Here is a 25,506-nt window from a genome sequence, read left to right as displayed (position 1 = left end):
TTTCCCAGCAGTAAAACAAGTCACTGTACCAATGGTCAATAGAATAGATTTCACTGTTAAATTAATACTCTGAAGAAATAGTAGTGTGATATGTATACCAGTTTTAGAGTGTTTTCACCAACTTTGTTGCACATTTAAATAATGTCCGTAGGGAAAACAAAGTGGGACACAACTGATAGAGGAGAAGTTTGATTCACCGTGGTCTGGAGACATGGTGTGGAGTTTCCCCACAAAGCAATGTGGCTTAGGCAGGTTAAATCACACATTTTTGCTTGGTCATCACTCACCAGTTTCATAACTGAAACTTCTCCCCATGCATTTCCCAAATGCTTTATTTGCATTTTGTCAGTAGTTTGTATAACTCCGCTGTTTGTTTGTTCTTTTTTTTTTCCAAATGCTCAAGCCCCAGGCTCGTATTTATGATATGAACCCCAGAAACAAATTACCTCAATTTTTAAGCTAAACTGCTGGGGAAATACATTTGGGTTTGGCAGTTATCACCATTGTGGTTTTGCTCAGAAGGTAACCAGGCTCTGGCCACCCTCTCAAAACCAGGACAGAGCAGTAACCCAGCGAGCCTTTCCTCACCCAGGATCCCTTCTGCTCATGTGAGCATTGCATTTGAAGCCCCGTGTGCCGTTCCAGGTTGCTGTGACATCAGTGAAAGGTCACCCACTTTGCAGAGGAGCTGAAGGAGGGTGGATGTGTGTGTTCCCAACACCACCTGACCCCACCCTCCTGCCCAGCCTGCGGTGGGAACGCTGCTGCTGCAGGAAATCGGAAAGTCGTGCCTAATTCCTTCCTCTGCTGCAGGGATTTTAGGTCTGTATCGCCCACCTCCCAGGAGAGGTCCTTAACCAGGAGGTTGTAAGCTGTTCCAGGTGTTAAGGAAACTTTCCACCCCTCTGACCAAAGGTCTGTCATGTTTAGTGAGTAATTCATATGGTGAGAACGAGGGGAATCGTGACCTGAAGCTGCTGAGTGGAGCACAGCGCCTGGAGCAAGGTGGTCTGGGTTCCTCAAGCATGGAGAGGAACTGTTTCTGTGATTTACCACGGCTGTTCAGTGGGAAGGAGGAAGGATGAGCAATAGGGATCAAAAATTGGGTCCCTTCCCTGACTGCATTTCAGGGAAACCTTGGGCTCAGGGGCTGCCCCAGGAGGAGCCACAGCTCCCTGTGTGCTTGGCAGGAGCCTGACGTAGACCATAAAGTGCTCTCCTGAAAAAGATGCTTCTAGTTGGCCTCGTCCCTGGAAGGAATTTGTAGCTGGATCATGTTCTTAGTGGGAAAAGGCTTGAGCTGATGAGCTGCTGCAAAAGGACCAGTGAGCAGAATTGTAAGGGTTTTAGCTGTGCTTTGCAAGAAGGTGATGTGCAGCGTGGCCTGCACAAAGCCTCATCCTGTGGGTTCTTCTCATCCTGATCTGAGAAGCTCTGTGGGCTTGGCTTCCCTCAGGGCCAAAGGTGGAGAAACATCTGAATGAAACATCTGAACCCCGGTAAGCAAATTGCCCAGCTGTTCCAGCCCGTGGAACTGTGGCACTGTGGGGCCCACAGGATCCCAAACTGCAAGCCCTGTGAGAGGTAGATAGCTCAGAAGACGTGAGAACATGTTGTTCTGCCCTTAAATCCCACCAAAGTGTCCATGGTAGTGCTCACATCATGTTTTGGATCTGGTCAGTGGGCTCTGACCTAATCCCAGGTTTCACTAAACAGTTTATTCTTGTTTTGGAACCTACTGTAGAACACATTTCAGGTGAAATGAACTCCCTGCTCCAGCCAGGACATGGTGACAGTTACCTCCCTTCACAACAAGGCATGTATACATGGCAGCCAGCCAGCTGCTCCTGATGGATTTGGGATGCCAAGAAAACTTGGCCTCTAATGAGCTGTCTAATTAACTACCAGACTTGTGATGTACAGCTTAGTTTTAGTAAGCCATTCCTTTGCCAAAGCTTAGCATCACTTGCCTCCTGCATAGCAAATGCATTGCCTTGTCATTCTTCTGTTTTGAAACTACTGTAAAGCAGATCAAGTGCCATGCTGCTTTCCTTCTTTAGAAATAGCAAAAAAACATTCTTTAACTCTTCTGCCACTGTTTCAAGGCAATTGAGCATCCAGATCTGAGTAGCTGATTAACTTTCTAGTAGAAGCAAAAAAAAAACCGGAGTGAAATAATCATTGGAAACTGGTTTTATGGATCTCAGGTCCCCTCTTTCCTCGTGCTATAGCTGGAGTATGAAAAGTTGAGGCTACCCACACAGATTTTTTGAGATTGCATCATTACATTGAAGCCTGTTTTTAACACAAAGTTAAAATATTTTCCAGGGAATTAAAACCTTCTACTGTACTCCCAGAAAGTTTACTTTATGACTGCTTTCCAGGACTGCCCAGGAAAGCAAAAAACAAATCTAACTATTGATTCTGGTAATGAATAATCCATAGTCAGTGTTTGATGGCTAAGCAGGCATGATTTTCAGTAACATCACTTGCAGTCAAGCTGTTTGGAAGCTGGTATTGGTGAATTGACCCAAAAGCAAATTTTTCAGAATATTTGTCTCAGAGATGCCACTTGATAGGCTGCAGTTCTAGTAAGAGAAATATATTCCAGTTCAAATTATGCAGAGGCAGGAGAAGTAAAGAAATGAATGAGATAATGACAACATAGAGGAGCCCTCAGTAATTTGCCTAAATGATTATTGATAATGTCAGCCTTAGCTGCATATGAGCATCCTCAGGCAGCCACTGAGGGCTGGAATTGACAGGGAAGCTGTTATGGGAATGTCTGTGGGCTGCCCATCTGCTGCCTGAGCAGGGCATGCCATGGCTGTGCTTTGGGCAGAGCACGGATTGAGCATCCTGGTTTTCCCTGCCAATTCCAGCTGAGGTGAGATTATGCTAACATCTCTGCCCTAATATTCCATGTTCCACACATCCCATCAGAATTAGCTCTGTGGAAGTTTATAAGATTGCCTGCTTAGAAAGATTTATATTTTGTAGTTAGATTTGAGTCATCAAATCTGGTGAATCATTGTGAAGTCTGGCTGTGGCTGCTGGTGTAAATTCCCAGTGTAGCTGCTTCTTGTGTGCAGATGGGAGTAAATCCTGAGTGCCATGAGGCATCTGGGTGCTGATACCATTGTGCCACGCTGGGAGCAGCACTGAGGTCAGTGCCTATGTAATAACGACACCCAAATACCAGAAAAGACTGAGTGACATGGAACCTGCATGCAGAGACAAAGCCTGAATTAATGCAGTTTATACTATTTTGGCACTCCCAAACTGTCTAGCCCTCCTCCAGTAAGCTGCTTTCTGTCTGATTTATGTGCTTTTTGGTGCTTGTGTAAGAATTTCAGTTCAGCTGCTTATGTGGATTCAGGGGTCATTGCTCCATCACAGAATGACAGGATCAATCTTGTTGGAAATGACCTCTGAGATCATTGAGTCCAACCTTGTGCTAGACCATGGCACTGAGTGCCACATCCAGCCTTTCCTTAAACACCTCCAGGGATGGGGACTCCCCCACCTCTCTGGGCAGCCCCTTCCAATATCTAATTACCCTCTCTGTGAGGAAATTCTTCCTAAATATCCAACCTAAAAACCGAGCTTTTGTCCCACTGATAGTTTCCTGGAAGCCAGAACTGAGCCTGAAATTTCTCCTCCATATATGTAATACTGCTTTGTATTTTTAGCTTGAAAATTTTCTTTGTTGGGAAAAAAAACCCGCCTTTTTTCTTCTTTGTGTGTGTGTTTGTAAAGAGGTGCTCTGTCACAGTATCTGTGCACTAGGTGTGGTTTTCTTTGACTTCAATGGGGTTTGAATCCTGTGCTTTTCCAGGTTTGCCTAACCTGTCATAACCAGTGAACACTGCTGCTCTGAAGCCTCCAATAAGGTGTCTGTTATTCAGGTGGATTAATTATGAAAGGCTTCATAAAAGGACATCCTTGTAGAAAGAGATCTTAAGGGAAGAAGAGAATCTTGAAATGAAGGGAAAAAGTTCTCTTTGATCATTTTGATAATAACATTTGTCATGGCTTAAAAATGACAATTTCATTCAACCACAATGAAATGAAGTGTTCCAAATAGCATGGCTCCTACTTCTCCTTCTCATCTAAAAATGTGTATATATTCACATGCACACTAATATTCTTCCCTCTGCTTCAACAGAAGCATGGAGGAATTGCTGCTGGTGATAAAAACACAATGTCTGACCACAGTTGAAAGACAAAACCTGATGCTACCTGGGTGATTTTCAGAGATAGCCCATATCTACATGTGGGAGGAGTGGTTAAGTGATTGGGATTTTGCACTTTCTCTGACTCTCAGCAATCTCTGAGAATTGCTTAATACTTGGTATATTATTGGGTAAGACACTAGTAATTGTACTGCTTGACAGAGGCGGAATGAGGTTTCACATGTAGCAATCTCATTTCTGTTAAATGAGAATATAGGATTGGTTTCAGAAGAGCAAGGTGATCTCTGGTTCAAGGACTGATCAGGAAGCTGCAGCCTTCTCTGGGTCTTGATTTACCTTCTGTAAATAAAGAGAATTTGCTGGTTTTATTGTCAATGAGGAAATGCTTCCGAAGGGTATTTTCAGAGCCTACCTCAAGGCAACTGTGAGCATCGCAGAGATAAAAATTTCGCTAATACAAATACAAATTTAACTAACAACAATTAGCTGCAACAACTAACAACAATTAGCTGCAGAACGTATCCAAAACCTGTTAAAGTCCATGGAAATACTCCCACTGACCTTAACATCTTTAGCTGTAACTTACACTGATGTTTTCATCCATGACCTGCCATTGGCAAAGGCGCCTTTAAGTGGTTGTTACTGCTGGGTGTAAAAATTCATTGTAACGATTTTTTTTTCTTTTTTTTTTGACTTTTCTTTTCCCCTTCCCGGGCAGGATTTATGTGGGCATCATTCCTGTGATACCCTGGGAATGGCAGACGTTGGGACCATCTGCTCCCCCGAGCGCAGCTGCGCGGTGATTGAAGACGACGGCCTCCACGCAGCCTTTACGGTGGCTCACGAAATTGGTATGCAGTGCCTTTTCTGTTCCCCTGCCAAGGCAAACACTCCCAACAGCTGCATTAGGAACCAAAATACCCCGCAATTAATTCCAGATTTCCCCCGGCCCCGAGCCCCGCCTGGGGATTAGGGCTGTGTACATATGCACTTCAGGGTTAACTAATAAGGGATCAGAAGGCAGGGGAAGGCGCACAGTAGGTGTTTCCTCCCTGACAGTGGCCTTGCTAAGCAGCAGTTGAAGTGAAAATTCAAAGGCTGCTGCTACTGCCCAGAGATGTCAGTGCATGGCTCTCCTGAGAAAGCTTTTGGCCCATCTGTTGTAATTTGCATGCCCTTATTTATTGGAAAATAAGTCACATTTTTCAACTTGTTGCATGTGCTGTTGTTAGGAAGCTTTTTTCCTTGTATTACCAGCACAGAAAAGCTTTTGTGGCAAAAACCCAACATAATTCCAGTATCTCTGTAAGTGTTCAGAAATTGGTTTTAAATCCTGTAATAAGTGAAATTTAATTATTTAGGTGGTAAAGGTTTGGTCACAAAACCTGCTTAGCTTTGTTTCCATTTCTACCTCAGAGGACAGCAATTGAATTAGAAGTCTTGCATGTACCCTTCGGGAGGGTTTGAGACAGAATTAGTGACAGAAGAAAGTTTGTGTTCTGGGATGTGAGTTATTATTATGTCATGATATAGCCCTTCAAGAGAGATGCTGCCATCTTGATAATGTTTAATTTGCTGATGTTTTGTGAACTGTGTTCACTGGAAATACATTTGCTATAAGACTGTTCACTTTGGGGAGTGAACAGCAATTTGAAAGTGGAGAATGTTGTTTTTTTTCTTTTTTTATAAAATATTCTTGGAAGGAAATAACAAGGAAAGGAGAACTTTCAGAGAGAGCCAGCTGCTGAATTGCCTTGTACCTCATGCCAAACCAAAGTAAAGTTTGCTTTGGGAGTATCATTGCAGTGGTTCCATTTTCAAGGAGCTTGCAGGTAGAGCCTGAGATCTGGGTGCCTTATACATATGGCTGAGGAAACAGAGGTCACCAAGGATGGAAAATGACCTGACTTTGCAGTGACACGTGAGCCTATCCCTTCTCCTCTTATGATGCAAAGGAATTGCATCAGTGGTGGCTGGAGAAGGGATCAGGCATTGCATGAAAACTTGAAATACTGTGGCAGGATGAGTCCCCAAAGCAGAAATTTTATTTTAGTAAGCAATAATCTCACAGCAAAAGAAAAAGTCCTCTGGAATCAGTAATTCAGTGCATTTAGAGAGAGCTACAGCAGTGTAGAAGGACAGATTCAGTTGGGATGTGGATGTGGATGCTGTGAGTGAGCCATCACAAATCTGGGATGGGTTAAATGGCAAACTTAGCCTGTCATTCCCAGCCAGAGTGCTGGGGACACTGCTTGTGTCCCTTGCACCCAGAAGGGATGTCTCTGCTGAGGGTCATGGATAGGGTTGGGTGAGGAGCCCTCCTGTTGGTGGAGCTGGTGTGTGAAGAGGAGAGCATTGTCTCTCCTGCCATTTTATCAGCAATAAATATACTTTTAGGTAGACTAAAAATGAAAGAACACAGATCAGTAAAGATAGGGATGAGCAGCAAACGTTCACATTGTTACCTTGAATTCCACACAGAGAAAATATAAGCAAAAGTGAATTATTTTTAGTGATCTAGAAGCACATTTTGGAGAAAGGCCATTTACATACCTAGGCATTTACAGGAATCTCTAAAAACTATAATTTTCAATGTAAAAAAGGCATGAATTGAAATGAATAAATAAGAACTCTAATGGACCTAAAACCTCTAGTTTGAGGCTGTTTAAAATAACATCCTCTTTTTTTTCCCCTCCTCACCAGAAGTTTTTAAGAAAGGAGGGGTGTCAAGTCACAGAATGATCTTTGTGTGTGTGGCCTGAAGTGGGAGAAGCTGAGAAGAAAACACAGCTAAAATTGCTTGAGTACTTAAATTAAATCAAAGGTCAAGAAAGGATGAAAAACAAAAGTGTGGCATGGATACCCTTTAGTTAAGCACTTTGGGGAAACCTTGCTGTATTTTATTTGGAGACCAGATTTCTTCCTGCAATCCCGAAATCTCCAAGTTCCCCCTGTCCTGTGGGCAGGGTGTAACTTTAATTTTACAGTGGCTCAGTTCCTCAGTCAGAGGGAATGCTCTGAGCCTGAGATGTTGTTTTCTTTCCCTTGGAACGTCAAGGTGAGCCCCTGGCTGAAGCAGAGTCACTCCCGGGGGTTTTTGTGCATAGGGAGCAGATGCAGCATCTTTAGCATGGACTTGATCCTCAGAGTGTCCTCACTGTGACTTCCAGGGGATCTGAATGCTCCTTCTTCCCCCCTGAAGGATCCAAGAGCATTTTTCAGGCTCAGATTCTTTCTCTGGAAGACAACCAAAGTAAATTGAACTGCAGCTCAACCCGACAGGAGGATGCACAGCCCAGGGCTCAGGTTGGATTGGTCACAGGAAGGCAAAAAGCAGCTTTGCTGCAGAACAAACCTGCTGCTTCTGCTGCCAGGGTTCTGCCACATCATGTGGGAGAGGTTTGTTTTGTTTCTTCCAGATAAAATAGGTGGATTTTGACCAGTGGTTTTTGAGGGGGAGTGAATGAATGAGCAGCAATAGGCAAAACCTCCACAGGCTTGTGAAGGAGAGCACAGGGAGGAATAGATGTAAATTCTTGGTATAAATGATTAGCTGGCAATAAGAGGTGGAGATCTTTATATAAAGTTTGATAAGGTAGGACCTAAATCTTGTCCTACTTGGATGTAGGAAAATCAGTCATAGCTTGTCTCCAGTGTCAAATGGAAAAAAGCAGGATAATGCAACAAAAAAACTGGAAAGAAACTTTGTAACTTTGAATGTGGTAATCCAGTTTCTCCTCAGAATACAGGGGAGCAGTGCTAATACCAAAATGTTATTTTGCAATCTCAGCCTGCCAAGACATCCAGCCACCAACAGCAAATCCATATCTGGTTATTTTCTAGCAGGGTGCGTGCTGCTGTCAGTGGGACAGCAGTAGCTTCATTTTCTCAGAAATGACGCCCCGGATACTTGCCTAAAATCATCACCATGTTGTGGCATATGAATGCTTTTTTTTACTTCTAGCAATTCCTTCAACTACACCTCCAGAGCTCTGCAGAGCTGTCTGAGCTTAGGCACAGTACATAGGCATTCTCCAAACCTTTGTTATCAGCGGCCTATTGTCTGCATAAAGTGATGTTTCCTTGCTTCTTGCACTTCCCTACCTCTTGGGGACATGTGGAGGAGAGCAGTAAATAATCTGAGATTGCTCATAACCTCAACAGTTACTTAATGTTTTTCATTGGGCAGCACTACATTGCTTCTCTATGTGTCCCTTATTAAAATAACCATCAGGAAGCAAAACCAATGAGATTGGCACCCTAATATTCTGGACTTTTGGATCAGAGATTTGTTACTTTGACAGTGCTGAATTATAAACAAGTGAAGGTCAGCATGAGCTGGGATTACATTTGACATATTTTGTGATGGGATGTTTCCATGTTTTGCAGCTGGTGCTGTGTTTGAGGTACAGTCATGGTCAGAAGTTTGTGCTGGAGTCCTACTGAGTTTGGCACAACCTTACCACCATCCTAAACAGTTTGCCATCTACAAAAGCAAAATGAGAAGAGTTCACAGGGATGTAAGAGGAGCTACTGCTTGTTTTATCAATAGGAAATTTCCCCAAATCACAAAGGGAATCCCAGGGAAAGCCAAGAATTAAACCTGGGTTTTGATCTAGAGTCTCCTGAGTTTTGATCTCTTCCTTAAGTACAAAAGCATCCTTCCTGCAGCCTTCAAGCAGGCAAAGCTCCAGTTCAGCTCAGTGGGAGTTACATGGGTCTAACATTTTAAATTACATTTATCTCTGTTCTTTCCATCAATCTTAAGAAACTTAATTTTTTAAAAAGAGGCAGTAGAGCCTTTTTTTTCTCGGTGATAATGTTCATTTGACCTTTTGCAATGTTCCTACTCCTCTGTTACACAAACACTCTGGCATGCAGTTACTCCTTCTGTCCTCCTGAGTAATATGGTTTACTGATGTTCTTTCCAAGTATTTTATTTTTAGGCTATAGCTTTAGCATTGCTGCGTGGAACTAATTAAACCTTTGTTCATTAGTTGCCTTTTATCTTTCACATGTGACTTTTGGGGGAGGCAAGGCCAAAGGGTGGGATAAAAGCAGCCTTCAAATACATTAAAAAAATTGCTGCAAAAATTTGCATAATAAATCATTCCCCATGTCCACCTGGGACAGCACAAGGGGTAATGGCCTGAAATGCAACAGGGGAGATTTGCTTTAAGCATTAGCCAAGATCATGTGAGCAGGACAGTGGAGGGCAGGAGTGAAGTGCTTGGGGAGGCTCGGATTGTGGAGGCTCTCAGGAGCCATCTGGCTGAGGCAGCTGTGGCTCAGGGGATGCTGATCCCACCCCAGGGCACAGGGATGCACAGGATGCCTTTCCAAGGTCTCTGCTCAGCATCATTTTCTGTGGTTATGAGGAGTTATCACAACATCCTCCACAGCTGGGCTGTGTAATGCCTGAAACCAAGGGGCTGCACAGAAACTAGAACTCAAAAATCATGGAATGGTGTGGGTTGGAAGGGGCTTTAAATATTATCCAGTTCCACTCCCTGCCATGGCCAGGGATATATTCCACTATTCCAGGTTGTTTCAAGCTGGCCTTGGGCACTTCCAGAGATGGGGCAACCACAGCTTTTCTGTGCCAGGGCCTCACTGCCCTCACAGCCAAGAATTTTCTTCATATATTAAATAATGAGTTTGATACCAAGTCTTTTCCAGCATGGCATCACTCTGTGGCCTCTGTCACCACTGAGGACACAAGTGTCATGAGCACTGTCAGCAAAATGTATTAGAGAGCATCATTTTCTGTAAAAAAGCCATTTTAGATGTGAGATATTGCTCCTGGTATCTCTGCTCAGGTGGTTCACTAAAATCCATCAGAATACCATGAACTGTGAGTGGGTTGGAGCTGTTCATTCAGAGCCTGAGCTGTGTTTGAGCTGCAGGCCACTGAGGAAGGAATACCATGTCTAACTTTTACAGCAAACTCTGATTCTGATTCCTTCAATAACAAATGAAACTGAGAACAACGTGTGTGATACTTAAAGGAGTCTTTTGATGTCCTTAGAAGAGTCAAAAAATCCTCCCACTCCTTGTTTTGCCACATGTGCTCATTTTGTGTACACTCAAAAGTAACTAAAGGCAGCAATCTTTCCTTTGCCATGTTGTGCTGAACATGCAGCCCTTTGATTTCCAGGCTGTCAAGATAAAGCAGATAAAGACAAGCTTCAGACCTGACAGCTACAAATCTCCTGGAGCCTTTCATTTCAAGGGGGATACATTGCCAAGGGCACGGAGTCTCACAGCCACATGAGAAAAACAGTGGAGGTTGAGTCTCATATTAGGTTTCCTTCATGACAGATGAAGTTTAGGCAAATATCCAGGTAATCATAATTAGGCAGATTTGCTTTCTTAAAACACCAAAAGAAAACAGAGAGTACACTCATTTAACTCTTCTCTGCTGACATACATCAGGAAAATTGCTTGATTCCTCCTCTTTGAACCTTTTTTTTCAATGTTCTGTCTTAATTTCTGCTTGCAAAAGCTCTCAAATTAAACCTTCATGAACATACTCCTTTTGATTAAGAGTAAAAGGTGGGCAGACAAAACTAAGCCTTCACAAGAGCTGAAGGTGGGGCAGAAAATTAAGCTGATGTCTCAAAAAGCAAACATCACCTGTCTAATAGGTTGCTGGTTAAAATTTTGAATAAAAATTCTTGGCTTTCCCAGCACTGTTTTTATTGCCTTATAATGTTATATAAAATATATCATTGCTCCACCTGCAGCAGGCATGGCGCTTAAAGCAAGCTGTAAAACTCTGTGTTTTGCCTAATATTTCACAGCAGTCATTATCAAAAAATATGTTATGGACGTGGTTTAGTGGTGCATTTGGCAGTGTTAGGTTTATGCTCAATGTTTTTTCCAACCAACCTAAGTGATCTCTGATGTTATGATCCTATAAGAAGTTCAGTGTTCAGCCTGGGCCTCCAGATGCAGGGTAGAGTAGGGATTGCTTTCCTCCTTGGCAGGTAGATAATAGCAATCCAATAATGTAGATTTTGTGGAGGGAGGCTTCTGGTGCAGCAGACAATGCAATTTTTACATTCTTGCACTGTGTACTCCCACAGATCCATTCATTCACTGTGAGCTGCTGTGGATTGTGTTCTTTCCAAGCTGCTCTGAGTTGAACAGGTGTGAAATAGGTGTCACCAGCTCCTGCTTCTTCATTAAAATGAATATTTCTCTTCTGCATGCCCCATTAATTAGTGCAGTGTGGCCCTGCAAGGCCACATCTTTTTGAGGATTTAAGTCTGTGTGGACACAGTGGTCTCTGATTGCCTGGGAATTGCCTGTCTGACAGGGCTGATGGGTCTGTGATCTCCCTCAAGTCTGTTACAACAAGCCGGCTCAGCACAGGTTTGTTTTGTGTAAAGTCTGCAGCACTGGTGGGTAAATGTCTGATTGGGTTTTTTTTTTTTTTTTTTTAATGTCTGCTCCTGAGAAGAAGCTGCACTCCAGACTATTGTTTCATTGAGTCTGAGGAGCTCTTTTAAGCCAGAAATATTAAAAACTGCCTCTGGGCTGGAGATTTAAAAGAGAGAGTGATTTTTTAAATCCTTTTTGTTTCATAAGTGGCTGGTAGCAGTCAAAGAAAAGAAAACTGGAAGTAAAGTTCAAGAATAAAAAAAAGAGGAATGTCTAGTTTTATATTCTATGCTTTTTTTTGTAAGCTTGTGTAATTCAAATCACTTCTGTTTATTAAAAAAACCACCAGCTTTATTAATTGCTAATGCTTAGGCCCATCATGACTTCAAGAGGATTCCTGAGTGATAGCAGCATGAAGTTCTTAAGAAGGAGTCAGAAACTCACAGGAGTTAGGAAAACAGCCCATGCCAGAAGAAATGGTTTTGTTTTGACAGAGTTCCCGCGTGCAATCGTTGTTCAGCCAAGGGGAGAGCAGGAGGCTGATGCAGAGGTCTGGGCTGGTGATTATTAGCCCAAGGAATGTTGAGCCAGGAGCTTCCTGAGCCCTGATCCCACGAGAGCCACTGACTCACGGGGGAACCTGGGGCAAATCTCTTGACCTTCTTTTGCTCCCCAGTTGTCCCAGGTGGAAATGAGGTGAAAGGCACGACCTCACTGGCAAACACGTGCTTCATCCAAGCTGAGCTCCTCTGAGAAAACAAATTACAATGCCTGCAGCATTTCCAGCCTGCTGTGTCACCTTGCATGTCTCCTGTGGTCAGAGGGAGTGCAAGAGCTGCTCTTTGACATTCTGTCCAAGTTCTTGTCCATAAGCAGGTGGCTTTTTTCCAGGAGACCCAGCTTGCTTTGTGCCTTAGCAAAGCCTGGAGTTGGCTTGCTGTATGTTGTGGATATTTTCTGTTTTCTTGTTTCTAACGCTTGAAATACCAGTGAGAAATGTATGACAGTAATTTTGCATGGTGTTCACTCAGAGAACCTCTGCAGATAGTCTAGAACTGTATATTAAGAAAAACCAGAAATATCCAGGCTCCAAGAAGCATTTGGGCAATGCTCCCAGGCACAGGGTGGGATTCTTGGGGCTGTCCCGGGCAGGGCCAGGAGCTGGACTTGGATGATCCTTGTGGGTTCCTTGCAGCTCAGGATATTCTGTGATTCTGGTTTGTTTCCCAGTGTTCTGGGAATAAGAGAGCTCCTTCACCACACGTGCAGCACAGCTCTGGTGCACTCCTGCTTTCCCTGCAGGGCTCTTGTGTCCTGATCCTCAGAGAGGATGAAAGTCTTAACTGACTTGTCATAATTTCTCTGAAGTATTCCCACCTTGTGTTAGGGATATACCCCCCATTCCTGCAACGCGTAGGGATCATTTTTTAACCCTTTGCAGGTATTATTTCCCGCTGGGTGTAGCAGGTGTTGGCCTTCATCAGGGAAAGCTGTGAGGGGAGGATGTCACTCCATTTGGGTCGTTGGTCTTTTTGGAGTTTGAGATGAATTTGCAAGCAGGCCACCTCCTCCTTGGCTACAAGAGGGCAAACCCTGCCTCCCCTCCATCTGTTTCCTTCATCATTTTGTGCATTCCTACAGCGTAACTTAACTAAGCACCATCCTGCTGGTAAAATTGTATTATGTCATTTTCACTCAGTGGGAACTGTCAGCACCAGTAAGATGCTTCATTAAGTAGAAAACAGCAGATAATCTACGAACCCATTCCCAATCAGTCATCATTTTACACAGCTGCTGGGAGCCTTTTCTTTTTCTTCAATAGCCCAGTTTGACGTTTGTACTGGTACAAAATGGGGTGGGGCTAAAATTGGCATTGTTTTCAAAAGTCTTCTGTGTAAGATTTGTTTTCCTAGAGTCTTGACTTCTGACCAGAGCTTTCTCCAGAGCTCTGCTTCCATGCAGGGTCACTTGAAAGATCAGCCTTTTCAATTTGGAAGGGAAGCACCCCACCAGAAAATGCCAGAAACCACCCTAATGTCATGTAATAACATCAGCAGGGTTATGCATGTGAGGGGTGGTGGGGAGAGACTTCTTGAAGTAGGAAGGAAAGTGTCCCTCCCTTAATTTTTGGAAGCAAAATATGAAGGGTACAGGTGTTAAAGGACTTTGCTGTTCTCACTTCTGTGCTAAAAAGAGCAAAACTTAGCCAGGCAGTATTTAAGAGATTACACAGCTCTGTGATATTTTGAATGTAGAGATTACACAGCTCTGTGATCTTTTGAATTTTGATTCTTTTTAATGAAATGCAAAACCAGATTGTAGCATCATTGGGAGTATGTCATAGTCTTTAATCACTTCTATGTCTCTCACAGTGCCTTAAAAGGCAAAGTTAGAACAGGGAGAAATTTAGGTTGTGGTAAGAATTAGGAATTTTAGCTCCATAAAATCCTTCGAGAGTTGCATTCACAATGTTTGTAAGTGAATGTAAGTGTTTGTCACCCCAGGACACATGCATACAAAATTAACTGGCAAATCAGTATGGAGAGCTAAAATCCATATATTTAATGGTATTATCCTCACTAACATCACAGGGAGTTAGATTAGAAGCCCAGACACTGACAATCAGAATTATGTTTTTTAGAAATTATTCACTACTTACTGCTTCTTTCCTTGTCATGATGGATTTTTAAAATTATTTTTGAAAATTTTAAACATAACGAGGGAGATTCATAAATTCTTTGGGAAGCTTCTCCTCCAGGAGGCTGAAGTCTGCCAAGTAAGTGACTTGGTTCTTGTCATGCACTGGAACAATGGCCTGATTTAATATGACAAAGTAAAGGCTGCTAATGAAGTGTGTCCTCAGCTCACCCCATTTATCACTGTAAAGCAGAGAAGTTATGCTGCTCTCTCATTAAAGGTGAATTCAGTAGCCTGACACTTTCCAGGAGATGACCCTGTTTCAGATTCCTCTGCTTTTGCCAAAGTATTTGGGATGAGATGTTCTGTGCTGAACAGTGGCCTGAGAAGCATTTCATTTTATTTATTTACTCTGAAATTCTCCATTGAGGCTATCCAGGCTTTTTGTGAGGAGGGAGGCTAAACTGCAGCAGTGTTATGAAGAAATCCTCAGTCTCTCTGCTCAAAGTGAAGAGCTTGACATTTACCTGCAAGCTTCCTCATATCCAAAGGCTATTTTATTTATTTTTATTATTTATTTGTCTCTATGAAGGAGAACAAAAGAAAGAGAAACACAAGAGCAGCCCAAGCTGCAGGAGCATTAACAGGCTGTGAATATGGGCACGGTATTGTTTAGTTATTCCATGGGATGTCCTTTGCAGAAAATGAACAGTCCTGAAGAGTGAAGTACAGTTATGCAATAAAGGGATTTGTCTGGAGAACAAAACTGCATCTTACTTGGGTGAAGTGCTGCAGAGTGGTGTGGGAAATGAATTTGTAGAGAATTTTTAAAGTCTGACAGAAGGTGGAAACTGTCTTCTGATGGAAGATGGAAATGGAACTAGAAGCAAGTTTCAAAGGATGGCCTTACAAATAAGACTGGATACTTTAGAGAAACAGAACTATGAAAGATGCATTGCAGTAGGACCCACAAGGGGTAATTTTAGATGATTGGTTTTAAGGCATTTACAGCATGGTGTGGCAAAAGCTGATAGGCCAAGAAACACTTATAGTGTATTGTAATTAGGAAACAGTTGGCTGCTGATTGTGATAGTGTGAATTTTAACATCTGTATTGTCTCACCCTTCACATGAGACTGAACATGGAATCAAAGTTTTTAAAACATCACTAGGTCAGAAAAAGGCCCAATGGATAGAGTGGTCCCAGAGGCTGTGACAAACTTCAGTTCTGGCCTGCAGGACTGAAAGCTCCATGTCACAGAGCTCTGGGTAGTTCTGAATGGTGCTATAAAATGCTGAGCACTCTGAAAAATTACATCCTGGAGTTGCTGGTGTGCACCCAGCTATCATTCATATCCCACACTGAACCAGTGCTGAGTGCCATGGGATGTTACTCAGCCAAACTCTTTGGATCAATGCTCCAGCTTTTTTTATTCACCCAGGGCTGCTCAGTTCCAAGGCAAAGACTTAAAAATTAAACTCCTTTTCCACTGAGAGACCCTCATTGCTTTATTTCACAAACATTCTGCAGTGAGGTAATTTCTACAACTGTGAGCAGTCTTGGATCAGTAAATACAGTGTAAATACAATGTATTAAATGCTCAACCCACTTCCAGAGAGTTTGTTCTTTAGATTAGTAGTGGTGCACTGATTATTTGGTTACCCTGTCAGAGGAATTTGTCAGTTTGAAATAATAATCTTAGCAGTGAATTGTTTTGCTCAACAGCAGCATTTGTCTGGAATGAAACAAAGCTGTTGTCATCTTTTCAGAGCAAGTCTTTGTATGTAGTGCTGTATCAGATTGAAACTTGACATGTACCTCCTGATATTCAGTGTCTCAGTGCAGCATAAAAACAGCTTTATCTGGCCTTATATAGGAAGTATTGCCAAACAAAAATGGTTTCACTTACCTGAAAAAAGAAAAGGCCAAATCTTGCAGAATGAGTCCCTTTCAGGGCATCAGACTTTTTTCTGCAGTGGCTTTGATGGGAGGTCTTGTCCTTATTGTTAAAGCACTCTTGGTTTAGCCCTGCATGTCTTATTAATCAACTTCTGGCTTAAGCTGAACATTTTGAGCAATAAGTTCAGGCTTCAGCTCTTTGCAGCTTTATTCCCATTCATTCTTCTACCCTTTGTTTAGTTGCATCATAAATAATTTTATTTTTAGCTATTCAAAAAGATGTAGCTCCTTTCTAGACAGTTGCAGAACATTTTCACAAAGTTTTTCTTGCTGAAGGTGATTTGTAAAAACAGTAAGACATTAATTGTTGATAAATATAAAAGCGTTCAGTTCCCTTCCCTCACATGACTGTGAGCTCCAACTCTGGATAGTCATATAACTGTATTTATTTGTTTCATTTCCACAGGGCACTTGCTTGGGCTTTCCCATGATGACTCCAAGTTCTGTGAGGAGAACTTTGGCTCCATGGAAGACAAGCGCCTGATGTCCTCCATTCTGACCAGCATTGATGCTTCAAAACCCTGGTCCAAGTGCACTTCAGCAACTATCACAGAGTTCTTTGATGATGGCCATGGTATGTGTTATCACTCCCTGTGTCACCTACATGCTACTTCTTACTGTCAGTCTGTATTTTTTAATAGGAACACTTTATGGCAGCTTATTTGCTAAATATGACATTTACCCCTCTGGGAATACAAAAAGTTTGTTTTTCAAAAGTAGAAATGAAAAAGTATAGTCTCCAGCTTCACTCTTTAATGAATTTTAAAGTCTTCACTGTGCTCCCAAAGCAACTGCAGTTATTAAACAAACCACTCAAATTCCAAAATGCTGAGATAAAAATGACATAATTGAGTGAATGGATCAAGTTGTTATGGTAACCAAAATGCTTATGGATAAATGTATGGTGTGTCTGCTAAATGTAAAGATTTGCTCTTAAATATTTTGTTGGCTGATTTCAGTGCTCTCTGAAATATTTTTCTCTGTATGACTTAATTTTTTCTCTCAATTTTATTGGATCCATTAATCTGTACTATCCTGTTTATGATCCATATTGCTCTGGCATTGATTTAATATTACCAAATTAATTTCCACAAATGAGGAGAACTTTCCCTTTTGAGTTACTGAGCTAACTCTCCCACCATCCATGAATGACCTCTCAGAGAGTGTAAGGAACTGTTTTCTCCTCAGTTCATGAGTAGCTATCATTCAGGTGTGTGGTCGTCAAGAGTTATTGCTATGATGAAATTATTCATAGCAAATTTGAACCTCTCATCATGTAGGTCCATAAACCTCTGAGAATTAATTGTATTGCTGATGCTATTGTTGTGATTTCAAATGTATATTTAAGGAATCTCTTTTTCTTGATGGATCAGCCATTCAGAGACCTTTTCTAAGTAACAGTCTTCTTTTCTGTAGTAATTTATAATTTCCCAGTTATTTTTTTAAAATCAGAGATCTGTCCTAACAGAATACAAACTTCCACTAAGTTGAAGTGGAAGTCAATAATTTGACTTCAAGTTATTTGAAAACTTGATATGACAATCAGTGGCCTCAGCAGCACTGGGGACATGAGTGGTGCTGAGTGACACCACAAACTGATTTTGCTAGGCAGTGAAACACCTGACAGCTGAGTGTACTGCAGACACCAGCAGTACATGAAGCCAGCTGAGTAAATCCCAATGGAAATGTCTGGTCCAAGGTCAGCCAGGGGGCTGGGGAGGATCAAGGTGGTGATTCCCTGTCTCCTGGGGCCTGCTCTGAGAACAATAAACAGCTCTGTCATGGTATCACCATTTTTTTTACACTCATGATATGACCCCAGACAACAGTTTGACATTTAGGAAGAAAAGGCTCGGTTTGTGTCCACAGGAGAGTGACATTTATATCCATCTGCTGTTAGCAAAGCCTTTCCAAAGGTACTAATTGCCTTTATTGTCATGCCAACCACCAGGCTGTGGGATGGTTGCTTGGGATTTGGTGTGTTCAGTCCCAGTGCTCTGTGCAACCTGGAACAAGGACTGTTTGTATTTTAATTAATTTATATCCTGCTTATCTGCTTCCTGCACAGATCTTGTTCCGCTGCCCTTTTTTTTTCCCCAAGATATATTACATACAGCATTGAGAGAGATAATGAGATGGCTTAATTAGCACTGTCATCAGCCAACAATGTTGCTCTATTCCAGGGCACAAAGATGTTCTTTGGTGCCCAGGAGAAAAAAAAAGGAATAGCAGTTATGTATATGCTCTGGATGTTGAAATGTAATGGAGAATTGAAGCCCCCTCTGCCCTCCCACCAGGGGCCATGACAAGCAGGAGGTTGGACCAGCTGGTGGCAAAAACACCTGCAGCTCACTGCACCCTGTCCAAACACAGACACTGCTGCAGTATACCCATATAAAGATGGTTTTTTTCCTGTGGGAAATCCTATGGGGCCTTCCCTATCCTCAGTGTTGCGTTTATTGTCTGAGGTCAGCCGGAGCACCTGGCTTTGTAGAGATTGCACAACTTCTCTCAGTTAAGGAGAAGTTTGGAACTCATTCCCCTGTGTTCCGGAGGGGAAAAAAGACAATATTTGCTGTGTGAGCTTGTGAAACTGAAAATGACTGACAGATGGGTTTATGCAAGGGGAGTCTTTTCTTTCCTTTTTCTCTAAATTTGTATTTCCAGTCAAAGTGTTATTATGGTGTTTTAAAATACTGAAAAACAGCTCTGCTTGGGAGTTTGATAAACTTAGGCATAGGTACAAAAGCAGTGCATAATACTGAATATTGACATGCTACAGCCTTCCCATCACTGCCCTCACATTTCAGTGGATTCCTCCCTCCTCACAAGGTATATGAAGGAGGATTTCCACTGCTGTTTACTTTTACAAAGTGTATTTTTGCCAAAACTTCAGCAAATTATGTCCAGAAACTCCAGGAAAAACCTTACTCCTCATCCATCACTAATATTTTACGCTATAACAACCCAGGGTATTTTTAATTGTCTTTATGTCATGACAGCTAGCATTAGCACACCTTGTCTGCATTAAAATTTCAACATAATCCAGATGAAATAGAAGGCTAGGGTAAATCAGGGTCAGCAAATAGAACAGGTTTTACGAGACAGTTTTTGGTTATAAGTCATCACACAGAAAGAATTTCTGGCTAATTTGGCTAATTGGCATTAGTCTTTAGAAGAGCAGAACAGTTGCACTAAGTGTGTGTGTTTTGGAAGGAAAAGACAAGCTATTGAGAAATGGGATATTTGGTTTGCTTAAACTCCCTGCCATAGCTTGAAATTCTATTCCATTTTGTGTAAATAGTGAGGGTTTTATAGATAGGCTTTTTTCAGCCATGATGCAAGTGAAGAACACTGGTGTGGGTTCCAAAGTGAGGTAAATTGTGGTGAGTTATTTTGGCTGAGGATGAGTGAAGCTTGCCCAGACCACATATCCCTTTCATGAAGTGTAAAAGAGGTTACACTGAATAAATAGTTCTGCATGTCAACAAGTGAGGTTTTCAATAGTAAAAAAACCCCAGCTATCAGAAGATACCTAGAACATAAATGTGAATTCTCATTTTTAGAATGTGCCAGACAAATCTTGACCACTGCAGACCTTCAAATACTAATACAAATCTCTACATTCATGCAATTTTTTTCTTCCTGCTATGTATGGGGTTTTGTATAAAATACATAACCCTTTTCGAACTAGTTCCATAAGCAGCCAAGTATCACTCCTTACAGGGAAAGTGCAGTCCAGCTTTAGTGGCAACATTGGTTTTGATACCCAGCTTATATTTTTCCTTTAACCTGGTAGAAATTTTGATTTTTCGATCTGTTTTGTTTGGGTTTTTGGCCTCATTGGCTACAAGTGTGTTCTTTTTGATTTTTCTGGCATCCTGACTGAAAACTCAAATTACAACTGTGCTTGCTTTGAGTCTTGCTTACATGAGTCCAGCTCGCTCCTTAAATCACAGACCGATAAATAGCACGGAATGTGTTCCGAGTCTTGCATAAAGGATTGAAAGGCCAAAAGGACCTGGGTAAAACTCATTTACACCTCAAGCTGGGAATAGGCAGCTCAGCAGCAGGGTCAGAACATAGTGGCAGCAGTTTGACCTTGTGAAAACCTGATGCCACCTCAGAATTTTCACATCACCATTCCTTGAAGGAGGCTCGCTGTTGCAAGACAATATTGCAGCACTGCAGGGAAAAGAACAGTAAAAAAGCGAGTAAAGATCACCTTGCCTTGCTCCTGCAGGGAACTGCCTGCTGGACCAGCCCAGGAAGCACATCGTGGGCCCCGAGGAGCTGCCGGGACAGACGTACGACGCCATCCGGCAGTGCAAGCTGGCGTTCGGCGCCGAGTACACCGTGTGCCCCGGCATGGACGTGTGCTCGCGCCTCTGGTGCGCCGTGGTGCGCCAGGGACAGATGGTCTGCCTCACCAAGAAGCTGCCCGCTGTCGAGGGAACCCCCTGTGGCAAGGGGAGGATCTGCCTCCAAGGGAAATGCGTGGACAAAACCAAGAAGAAGTACTACTCTGTAAGTTACCCCAAGGGGAATTGGGAAGGGTGATCCCTCGGAGGGGCTCATCAGACTGAAACCTGCCTTCTTTTCTTAGCATGTAATTGGGGTGTTGGTGAGGAAAAATGCTGCTGAGGTTCAGGAAGTGTGTATTTTCTTGCTTAAGGAAAGCATTCATTCCTGGAAAACTGGATGTAGTGATCTTCCCATTCAGTAAATCATGGCTTTCTGACCTGACACAGAAAGCAGGATAAATCTCATCTCCACATTTAACTTAGAGCCCTCATCTGAAAGGCCCCAGGTCCCTAATTCTAATGAAGAAAAGGCCAGATGAAATTAATCCAGAATATAACTTATGGATCAGAAAAGTTTGTGCTTCCAGTGACAGAGAGCCCCTGTCTACTTTATACATCTGAGGAATTCCCAGAGAGCTGTCAGCTGCACAGTACAGATACTTCTAAATTCTCTGGGTAGACAGTAGCCCCTTCTGTTACACCCACAGAAGAGATGAGGACTTGTAGAGCTTTGTGAAAATATTTGCAAACTATGGGAGCCATTCAAATCAAGATACAGTATTTATAACACTTTTTAAAAGGATTTCTTTACCCTTTTTTATGGATTTCTGTGCTTCTACATGATATTGCAATACTATAGCCAATGTAGCAAAGTTAACAACTCCATCTCTTTCCAGTAATTCCAAGCAATACCTGCACATCACAACAGTTGAATTTAAATAATCTCAGATTAGCAGTATGAGTATATTCTGGGAGTTGGACCCCTTGGAGCCAGTTTAAGGGGCCTTTTTGGTAGGAATAGCAAAAATAAGAGAGAGCAGCCCATGAAACCGTGGGTGTGTTCTGTGAAGAGGCTGAAGGTGGCTGTGTGGAGCAAGGCCCAGCATTGGCTTTGCACCCACAGTGCAAATGAGATATCAGTGTGCAAAAGAAGATAGAAATTAACTTTGCTGGGAGAAGGAAGTTTCCTAAGACCTGCTTTCCCTGAATGGCCAACTGAAGGAATTGCCTTCAGTTGAGGAAAGCATTAGCAGTGACTTTGAGGTAACAGCTCCATTCATGCTTGGATGACGAACTCACCTCCTGCTGTTCCATATGTTTTTCAGGCCTCAAGCCATGGCAACTGGGGGTCCTGGGGCCCCTGGGGACAGTGCTCCCGTACCTGTGGAGGGGGAGTGCAGTTTGCCTATCGGCACTGCAACAACCCAGCCCCCAGGAACAACGGGAGGTACTGCACAGGCAAGCGAGCCATCTACCGCTCCTGCAACGTCACCCCCTGCCCTGCCAACGGTGAGTGCCCCCTGCTCCAGCCCTGCCTCCCTTCACAGACACCCAGCACTGAGTATCTGCCCTGAAACCACACAGCAAGGGCTCACTGTGCTCACTGTGGCCTCCCCAGGTTGTGTTTATCAAGACAAGCCGTTCAGCATCACTACTATATCCTAATTCTTCACCCACGCCTCGCCCTGGGTGCTGTAGAGAAAGTCAGTCCTCTAAAATTAATCATGCTAACTTTAGGCCTTTACTGTTTGTTATGCCATTGGGAGATTTCCAAGCTAAAACAGTAGAGGGATTTGGAAGGCCAGTTCTAAGTAAAGAAGTGGTGTGACATAACTTAAAAATGATGTAGGAAAGAAATGGGAATAATAGATGGACATAATGATATTTGCAGCATGGTCTGAAATAGCCACTAATGATGTGAATAATTCCACAGCTAAATCCTTCCGACAAGAGCAGTGTGAAGCAAGGAATGGCTATCAGTCTGATGCAAAGGGGGTCAAGACTTTTGTGGAATGGGTCCCCAAGTATGCTGGAGTACTGCCTGGAGACGTCTGCAAGCTCACCTGCCGAGCCAAAGGAACCGGTTATTACGTGGTATTTTCTCAGAAGGTAATGGCAGCTCCAGTCAGGGTTTCATGCTCCAGCTTAGAAGTGACCTATATATTTTAGAAATCTTTCCCTACAACCAGGGAAAATAAGTTAATCGTGTGATGCAAATATTTAACAGTGTGATCAGTTTTAATGGTTTGATCCAGTGGTTGTATCTTAGGGCCAGAAAATGAGGTAAGTTTTTCCATATTTCAGTATGTGAATGCATGAAAATTATGGGCCTCTCTGCACTAGGTTGTTTTCAGTAGTGGATAAAGGGCTTTCTGCCTGGAGTTCCCTGTCATTCTCTGGGGTGGGGATTTCTGGAGGAAAAAGAGCGTTAGGAGAAAAGAGTAGATCTAGCCCTGAACTATGTTTAAGGAGTCCAGAGTAACTCCTAAAGAACAAATTAGCATAGGATAGTTAGTGGTACAGATATGACTTGTGGTCAGTTTGTTCTATCAGATGCAATCCAAACTGAAAGTTAGTTGTCCTTGCTTTTGTCCTTGTGCTAGATTCCATCTGCTTTTTTACTATCGATGTTAGAGAAGCTCAGTGTGGTCTGTCAGGGGAGGCAGCTGGTGACTTCAGTAAGGAGCTGGGTTTTGCCAGGTGGATCCAAACCCACAAATCTCTGTGGCAGTCTGAACCAAGTTTTATTTGCTTGCCCAGGTCACCGATGGCACGGAGTGTCGGCCCTACAGCAACTCGGTCTGCTTTTTTACTGTCAATATTAGAGAAGCTCAGTGTGATCTGTCAGGGGAGGCAACCTGCTCTGAGCTGGTGACTTCAGTAAGGAGCTGGGTTTTGCCAGGTGGATCCAAACCCACAAATCTCTGTGGCAGTCTGAACCAAGTTTTATTTGCTTGCCCAGGTCACCGATGGCACGGAGTGTCGGCCCTACAGCAACTCGGTCTGCGTGCGAGGGAAGTGCATCCGAACGGGCTGCGACGGCATCATCGGATCCAAGCTCCAGTATGACAAGTGTGGGGTGTGTGGAGGAGACAACTCCAGCTGCACAAAAGTCATGGGAACCTTCACCAAAAAGAGGTACTGATCTCAACAGCAAGTGCATCTTGTTGTGCAAGTCGTTACTCTGCCACATGCTGCTTGCTTTCTGTCTCTAAATGCAATTTGCTTTCAAATGGGGGAAAAACCACACTGCCTGTAGCTTATTGCAGTTTCCAGATGTGCACAGCTGGCTGCTAGCATTATCCTGAAATTGGCAAAGCATCAACTGGCAAAACACTGCACCCTGCTCATTTCTGACACAAAGTGCCAGTGAAGCAGGAATAGCAAGTCATGCCACTTGCAAATCTTGCTGTGTCAGATGGATTGTGGTTCCTAGAGGACAGAGGAAAAGGAAGAGAGAGGTGAATCAGAAAGTTGTTGGGATCAGAATTATCTGCATCTCTCTGAAATTTTGCATTTCTCACTTGTTGCTGCATTAGCAAGCTCTACACCCTGAGAGTGCTTTTTCATCTCATCTATTTTGAGAGGCAGCGAGGACATCCCACCTGATTTTGTGACACACATTCCTTGTATTAGAAGTGCAGAGAAGCAGACAGCTGTAAACACCTCCCTTAACAGCTGAGAGAGATTATACCCAAAAATTCTCTTTTCCCACTGCTGAGTATGTGTGGAGTTCAGGTAAATAGATATCAGAAATATCATAGGCTTACTCATGACTATACCTCTTCATATCCCTTCATGTCCACTGGCATATTATCAATCTCCAGATGGATTTTTTAAAGTCAAAATATTTATGGCATTTATCCACAAGCCATTTTTCTCTCAGAGTTCACATTCTAACTGTAATAAAGCTTAATATAAATAAAATAAAAGGAACTCCTGCCATGGTTTTCCCTCACCACACTGGGGCCAGTACTGATAGACCAATCTCAAGGAAGTCCTTTCTGTCAACTGATTTTTTTTCCTTCTTCAATTCTTAAAAATCATCAAAAAATTTGGATTTTTAATCATCATGTATACATATTCCAAAATCTCAAAGGACTGATCTACACACAGAAACTTTTAGTTGACAGTTTCTGTTCAAAATCAGTGACTCTGTTAAGCGTCTTTTATACATGAACTTGATTTTATAACTTCCAAATTCTTACATAGCATGTTGAAAGCTACCAGAAGTTGAAATCTGACTCCTGAAATGATCTTTTATTTCTATACATTTCAACAGACTGATTAATAGTAGTCAAAAAATGGCTTGGAGAGTGAATTTATTCTAAAAATAAACATAACTAATCTTCTTCTTGGTAAACCAATGATTGCTCACCTAATGATGCCAAAACATCTCTGCCAAAAAGAATGGCTTTCCAACCAAATTAGTAATTATATAAACCAAATCTTTTCCAATTTGTAAATACTGGGATGTCTGGGAATGTCTAAGTGAAGTTGACAGTGGGAGATGTAGTTCATGTGATTTGGCAATAATCAAGGCCAGGAAAAGTGTTAGAGGGGCTCCATGAATTTCAGGGAGGCCAGATTTGTACCACAGATACACTTGGAAATGGAGAGATTTATTATAATTATCCCTGTGAAGTTACCATCTTACTCCTCAAATCATGCTTTTAAGTGTCATGAGACTGGCCAGAGGGTAAATTTATGTTCTAATATGATTTTGATTGGATTTGAGACTGCAGATTTATTTTTACTGGAAAAGTTGTTTGGGGCAATTCGTCTCTGCAAGTAATTGACGTTAAAATAAACCCCTGATTAAAATAGTGAAATCTTAATTGTCTGTAAACTGTTTTTGCAGTTTTGTTTGAAAGGGCAGTGCTCTTAGGAAAATCATCTTTCCTCCACTGAAAAATGACAGCTTCCTTGTTGCTGTCCACTATAAACTTCAACAATCTGTACACGAAATGTACAGGGAAATTTAAATGTACAAGGCAAAACTAATATTTCCCATTGCAGACAAT

General features: G+C 42.4%; 1 protein-coding gene across 1 annotated transcript in view; it reads left to right on the top strand.

Moving 5' to 3' along the window:
- The window catches only part of ADAMTS5 (ADAM metallopeptidase with thrombospondin type 1 motif 5), a 38,603-nt gene that overhangs the window by 5,067 nt on the left and 8,030 nt on the right, over positions 1-25,506 (top strand). Inside the window, exons 2-7 of the mRNA XM_064701959.1 lie at positions 4,915-5,047; positions 16,585-16,752; positions 20,422-20,705; positions 21,808-21,991; positions 22,416-22,591; positions 23,445-23,620. Of these exons, the coding sequence (XP_064558029.1) occupies positions 4,915-5,047; positions 16,585-16,752; positions 20,422-20,705; positions 21,808-21,991; positions 22,416-22,591; positions 23,445-23,620 (1,121 nt within the window). The remainder of the gene's footprint in view (positions 1-4,914; positions 5,048-16,584; positions 16,753-20,421; positions 20,706-21,807; positions 21,992-22,415; positions 22,592-23,444; positions 23,621-25,506) is intronic.

Source organism: Zonotrichia leucophrys, chromosome 1 (genome assembly GCF_028769735.1).
Source record: "Zonotrichia leucophrys gambelii isolate GWCS_2022_RI chromosome 1, RI_Zleu_2.0, whole genome shotgun sequence".
In the NCBI taxonomy this organism is placed as follows: domain Eukaryota; kingdom Metazoa; phylum Chordata; class Aves; order Passeriformes; family Passerellidae; genus Zonotrichia; species Zonotrichia leucophrys.
Note: the sequence above shows the minus strand (reverse complement) of the source record. Positions and strands in the feature narration are given on the sequence as shown.